This window comes from Anomalospiza imberbis, chromosome 6 (assembly GCF_031753505.1).
Source record: "Anomalospiza imberbis isolate Cuckoo-Finch-1a 21T00152 chromosome 6, ASM3175350v1, whole genome shotgun sequence".
NCBI lineage: Eukaryota > Metazoa > Chordata > Aves > Passeriformes > Viduidae > Anomalospiza > Anomalospiza imberbis.
Window position 1 is genome coordinate 37,430,377 of NC_089686.1, and position 6,716 is coordinate 37,437,092.

The window sequence follows — 6,716 nt, forward strand, 5'->3', positions numbered from 1 at the left end:
TTTAACAGGGCCTGTAGTTATGTTTTACTCACTCACTGGTATATTCTTCTGGCATGGAGCCTTCTAATCAGGCAAGCATGGTGGTTGCATATTTTTCTCTGATGTACCACTGTTGTGAAATGTGACCAGTTTCTTTTGATTTTCTCTGTGATATGGCTTGTGTGATTCTGATAGAACTGATTATCCCTAAGGTCTAGCATCTTCCATCCTGAGAGTACGGAAAATAAATGAGAATTTGACATAGCCTAAAAGCTCAATGAATTTTTCTCAAACCCATAGTAATCAAGTTTGCTGGTTTGACAAATGCCATGTCCTCCACTTTACACTGGAACAACTCATGAGCATCTCAAATATGAATCCTCTCATATCTGGGCAAGAAGATGGTAGCAGTTTATCTTGTTCATCTCAATCTGTTTGAAATTAGCCATGGTGTATCCCTGTAGGAGGTTGAACCAAAGTGCTGCAAGGAAGTACTATGTTTTTTCAGAAAGAAGGAAAATTTGTTAGTGGATTTGTTTGTGTGGTGGTGTTTTGGTTTTTTTGTTGGGTCAACAAAATGGTGAGTCTTTGGTCTGAGATTGTGGCATATGGATTTGACAAACACCCTCCACATGCACAGTTTCTGTCAGTCTGTATGGCTCCCCTGACCTTGCCACTGCCAGCTGCAAAGTTTCTGTTTTGAGAATTGTCTTACTGGATTGTGTAGGCCTTATCTGATATGCAGTATTTCATCTCAGCGCTCTAATGTCTGTGTTGGTAAGTAGGCTGCCTCTCTGGACAAGGAGTTTCAGGCTCCACACTAGACTGGCATTGTGTGGAGGGTTTTCATGGCACAACCTCAGTGTTGCTGACTCCAGATGTGGTTCTGTGAATTCCCTCTAAATACCAAAGTAGCTGAGGCTTTACAAGCCCTCTGTATTAGAATAGCTCAATGATGTAGAAAGTGTTGCGTGCTCTGCCTACACTACTCTTCCTGTTCCAGGAAGACTGTAGAGATGAATTAATGTGATGTGTTATTTTTTTTGGCATTTCAGGGTTTTTTTGTTTGTTTCTTAAACTGTTGTGTTTACCTTACAGTGAAGGGAAAGCTGGTGGGCCAGAAGCAGCTGACTTCTCTGATATTCTGCATCTGGGCACCAGTGCCAAACTGACACAGCCTGGCTCTGCAGCAGCATTTCTTCCAAAGGTTACTCGCGGTGCCCTGCTGAGAGAATCATACCAGAATCTGCCTTCCATTCGTTCCTGCTACCTCTCCCACTTTGTCCACTTGCAGCCCACCCTTATGCGTTCTCAGGCATCCTACCAAGGGCAGAATTACCTCATCCAGTCAATGCTGCTCCCTGAGGTCAGAGGGCCCATCCTGCCTTCAGACTGGCCATTCTTTCCACTTATCAGCCTCTACAACAAAGTGACTAATGCAGAGACACGTGGGGCCATACTGAACTCTCTCCCACTTGATCTCATCAACACCGTGACCTGGAACCTGCAGTGGGTCTTGTTGTTGGAAACCTGGCGTTCTAAAATCCTTCAGAGCATCCCGACTGCTGCCAAACTTGCACGGCTTATGTGTGTCTTCCTCACTGGCAGTGACCTCTTTCTAGAAGCACCAATCCACCGCTACACAGCTGCCCTTCTTTCTGTGTATTGCCAACCCAAGGCCCAGGACTCCCTGAACTTGGATGCTCCTCTCCCGGGTTTGGCATCCTTCCATGATCTCTATATAAGTCTCCTGGAGCAATTTGAGGGCGTCTCCTTTGGAGATCCACTCTTTGGAGTCTTTGTTCTTCTACCTCTACAGAAGCGTTTCAGTGTTCATCTGCGTCTCTCTGTTTTTGGGGAGCATACAAATATCCTGCGGGCGCTGGGAGTGCCATTACAGCAGGTAATCCCGGCTTATGGTAATAGCCTGTCACTATGTATTTCTGTGTTACTGGGCTCTTGCATGTGATTCTCTAACCTTGATTTGTGTGTATATGTGGAGGGCAGGAGCTGTGAAATTGCTCAGTCTTCACTGGAAACTATCCCAGGCCATGCTTGGTTTAACCATTGAGAGCCTTATAATTTATATGTTGCATGTATGAAAGGCTGGTCGCATCCTGTGCTCTGCTAGCAATTATCTTTCCCTTACATAAGTGTTTTCACACCTTGGTGAGAACTTTTTCCTTGCCCATGTGTAGGCAAACAGTCATTTTTCCTCTCAACCACCTTTCCACATATAGTTATACTGGAGTTGTGCTCTGCTGAGTAACAGCAAGAAAATTTGGCCTGTCAAGTGTAGGACTGCGTTTCCTTTGATTGAGCAGAGCGCAAGAGAGAATTTAGCAGTGTTGTCAAAAATACTCTGTCTTCTTATTTTATAAGTGCTCATCTTATCTGTGCCAAAAATCTGCTGCAGTGATAGGACCAGTAAAACATCTCTCCATAAAGCTGAAAAGGTCTTGACAACACTGTCAAGGCACGTCACATCAGTCTGGGTGGGCCATAGCAGCTCTGCTGCAAATGGGGGTCATGCCGCTGGGGTACATTGCGTTACAGGGGGGTATGCACAAGGAAGGGCACTTTAGAAGTCATGAACTTCCTCTCACCACTTGGACCCTGACAAAAATTGTGATGTTGCCTCTGGATGGGTTTGTTGCAGTTTCCTGTGCCTCTTGAGCGCTACACTTCCCCTCCTGAGGATAACCTGAACCTCCTGCGACTCTACTTCCGAACACTGGTCACTGGTGCACTGCGCCACACCTGGTGCCCTGTTCTGTATGTGGTGGCTGTGGCCCATGTGAACAGTTTTATTTTCTCCCAAGAATGCACAACACAGGTGGGTAATGGATAGCAGAGCTTCAGGACTACTGTCTTTGGGTTTTGCATCTGCTCTCCCTTTAAGTCTAGTGTGCCTTGCAATGAATCGCTGACCTTTGGGACTTGAAAACAAAGGCTGTAAGCAAATGTGTTGAGGACTCTTCAGCTGTTTGAGGATCCACATACAAGGCAGCAGCTTTTGTTCATTATACCCTAATGCACTTGCATTAATGGTAGCTAGTCCTACCTAAATCTTTGAGGTCAGCGATTATGTGTTCTGTGGTGTGGGGGGAAGAATAAGCAGAAGGAATAAGGATGGGGATCAGACAGAGAGAGCTTGTAATAGATTTGGCCTCTGCATTAGCAATCTTAAGGTGCAAAGTACTCTTTTCTTTGACTTTGCTTAAGTAACTAAGCAGAACCCTCCCATGGCCTTCAGGGCTCTATCAGTGAATAGTTGTACTAACAAGATTTCACTTCTGATCTGCAATTCTACCTGAAGGTTCAAAAGTCAGCTGTGATTCAGATCAGGGAAAGGAACAGAGAGGCAGGATTTAAGTGATAAGACATTTCAAGCACTTTCTGCTGCAACAAGTTACTCATCACTATAATGAACAAGTCATCCTGGAGTGCTGTATGCCCCTGGGCAAAGGTGTTACTGCACCATATTAAGGAAAGTATGTGTTTTGTTCCCAGGAGACAGATGCTGCTCGGAAAAGCATGCTGCGAAAGACGTGGCTGTTGGTGGATGAGGTAGGATTTGTAAGATTCAGCTTGTGCTGCTGGGAATTAAGTTTTCCTTATGTGGTACTCCTACAGGCTTATATTTGGCTTTGAAATTTGTGTTTAATTATGTTGCTAATTTGACAATGAGAGGAGATTTGCAGCAGGATTTTGGCCTGCAATGTCTGTAAATACGCTTAACTAGTTCTTGTAGTAATTGACCTCAAAACACTGAGCCTGTTGGAACCTAGATGAATCTCCTGTACTGTATTTCCATGCCTCTTGACCAAGCAGCATTATATCTGGATAGCTAGAGATATTAGGGGGATGATTGTAGCACAGTTATGAATAGGTGGCCAGCAGTGATCTTTCTTAACTCTTAGTTGGATGCTTCCCCTGAAAAGAGCGGGACAGATGTAAGGTTTCCTCTTTTTTTTCAAGGAGCTTCCCAAAATCTATCCTTTGTGGCACAGAGCTGGGTCATTTGGCCCTCTGTGATTTGTGTCCAGAGTAAATTATTAGATCACACTCAAAAATTCACTTGGGTTTCTGGCAAGAAGTCATTGTGAGGGGCTGTTGAGGAGACTGGAGTTGTGTTTAGAAGAGGAATTCTCATGCAAAAAAAAGTGAATTTTGGTGGAAGAAACTTGCTTTTTATAGCTTTTCTATTGAACATGATGTAATTAAATATCTTGGGCATGATGGAATTGTACTATTTGCAGATTTGCTGTGTTGTGTTGGAGATGGTGGAAAAAATTAGATACCTTTCTGTTTCATTTTTCAGAACTTGAAAAAGCACCTGCTGTACTACAGACTGGTGAATGCAGAGAGTCCTTTAGGATTTGACCTTTATGAGCAGCTCCCTCCTATGCGACTGAGGTACCTGCAGATAGTGACACAGAAAGAAATTACAGAGAATGCACCAGCACTAGACTCATAGCAAAGCACTTGTGCAAGAAGAGGGCCAAGGTGAAGAATGGAAAAGCTCAGTTTATACTTCACTGATGAAACTATTTTCAGTTCAGATGGTTTTTAGTGTTTTACCTGGACACTCTTGACATCTTTGCCTAGTGAAGCGCTAGTAGAATGCTTCCAGCCCTGCAGAACATACATGCTGTCAAGATATGAGAGCATGTATGTGTGTGACCTCTCTGTGATGGATGTTGGAGCATTTTCCTCCATTCTCCTTGAAGTTGTTCTGCTTCTTCCCAGAGGAGGTGAGAATGTATCTGAAAGGCACTGGACTGTTGAATAAACTGAAGGACCTGGAAAAGCTGTTTTTTTCACTCAGGCTGGAAACCGGGTTCTCAAGATAATGTCTGTTTTCCCCAGATCCTTCCATTGCTTTTTTTGTACCTTGGATTTTGAATGGTCCTTTTCTCACACTATTCCCTGCAAACAGAATGACAGTGTGACAGGGAGGAATCTGATCCCAAGAGGGTTTTTTTTTAACATATACATACAAGCAGTTTCTCCAAGATAGTGTTCTGTGCATACATTCAGTAACACAGATGTATTGTGTCAGACCTCTAAGAAATAAGAGTTCCTAGTGCAGTGGTACAAACATCGAACATCCTCCCTTGGCTGTCTTTCGGATGGTCTCTAAACTGCTTTCTTTTCTCCCTTAATTTGATTACATGTATAACAAGATCAAAAATAATTTCTTTGCAGGCCAGAATGCTTGGCAGTAATCATCCCTCATTAGAGGAAAAAAAAATCTGCTTGTTTAGTTAGAATATGTATTGGTTGCCCTCTGAGAAGAAGGCAATTTAAATTTTGAGTGGAGTTTCCTAGCTCAAACCTAATTTTAAAAATGTCTAATTTGATCCCACTTCTACATCCAAATTCTGAATTGCAGCCTCAGACACAAGGGCTGCAAATGCAGAGCCCTAAAAGGCTTATTACAAGTGCCGCATCAAGTCCAGAATTTCCTCTAGGTGCATGCTCTCGCTGGGTGTTCTCTATATTTTTGCATGGTCACTCTGGCAGGCTTCTGTTTGCAGAACTTTTATGAACAAAACTTTTTAAAGAGATTTCTGATGTTTTGTTCTTGTGAATAAATTCCTCTGGAAGGTGCAGGGTGATACCTGGTCTGAAGAGCTCAGCCTCTGTCTACATATCAAAGAGGCCAAGCTAGCTTCCCTCTGAAGAAACAGGCCTGTGTTAACCTTACTCCAGTGACTGTCCCAGGAGGATGAGGATCACTGTTAATAGGCCTGCTTGTGTGACTGAACTTGTTCGTACAAGAAACAAATTCCAACTTAGTAGAATCAAAATATCATTGAGTTTGGAAAAGAAAAGACCTTGTGTCCAACATATTACAGCAGCATCCTTCTTTCACCTGACAGTCGTCTTGCTGCCCCCTCAAATGCCTGCATAATCACATAGGGCTTAGGGCATTTGTGACTGATGCTGTCTTTGTGTTGGCAGTTTTCTAAGTGTACCAGTCCCCTTCCTTAAGTTGCCAGAAAATAGCCAGTTTCATCTTTGTTCCCCTGTATTTCAGGTAGGAAATGGACAGAACTGGTGTTTCTTTCCAATCTCTTTTTTTTTTTTTTTTTGGCCTTCCTTTTGATCTGTGGTTTCTATCTGCAGCAGATCAATGTCATGTAAATTAACAAAATCACAGTGGTCTAACAGAATTTTTTTATTGTTGTTGAATATTTTTTAAGTATTTGATGTGATTAAAAGTTTAATCAAAGTCATTCAAATTTTAATCTGTCTAGAGGGTGAGAGCCCAGCAGTTGTCTTTCAGAGCAATGGGTGGTAAAATTGAAGGACTCCTAGCTTCCCATTTAAGAGCAGCCTTCATCAAGGACTTTACCTTTTGCTTTTCAGACCTTCAGTTATCAAATCTCTTCCAGTCCTTTGTGGGATGCAAAGTTAAATTTTGTAATGTGTACAGGATGTAAATAAATATTTTGATAGCTCTGCAGGAGTTTTTGTTATCTATGAGAATACATTGCTTGAGTCTTTCTTGAATTTGGATAGTTCTGTTTGCAGTTTATCAATATCTTAGGACAGCTGCTGCCTTAAAGAATTCTACTAAACTTTGGAACTCTGTAAGAAAGCTTCTCAAGCCAAAAATTCCATCCTGCCTGTGTGATGGGTCAGTAACACAGTGTACCAAATTTTGTGTGTACTTGGGGAAGGTGCAGAGTGGTATGATGTGATTTGACACGTGCCCCAGGTGGGAG

At 42.7% G+C, this 6,716-nt stretch overlaps 1 protein-coding gene across 2 annotated transcripts in view; it reads left to right on the plus strand.

Annotated features, from left to right (window-relative positions):
• The window catches only part of RPAP1 (RNA polymerase II associated protein 1), a 35,862-nt gene extending 29,397 nt beyond the window's left edge, over positions 1 to 6,465 (plus strand). For both annotated transcript variants that reach the window (XM_068193478.1, XM_068193479.1), the window contains 4 exons: positions 1,078 to 1,882; positions 2,639 to 2,815; positions 3,493 to 3,549; positions 4,304 to 6,465. In XM_068193478.1, coding sequence (XP_068049579.1) covers positions 1,078 to 1,882; positions 2,639 to 2,815; positions 3,493 to 3,549; positions 4,304 to 4,459 — 1,195 coding nt within the window. In that variant the 3' untranslated portion in view covers positions 4,460 to 6,465. The remainder of the gene's footprint in view (positions 1 to 1,077; positions 1,883 to 2,638; positions 2,816 to 3,492; positions 3,550 to 4,303) is intronic.
• Positions 6,466 to 6,716: the final 251 nt, after the last annotated feature.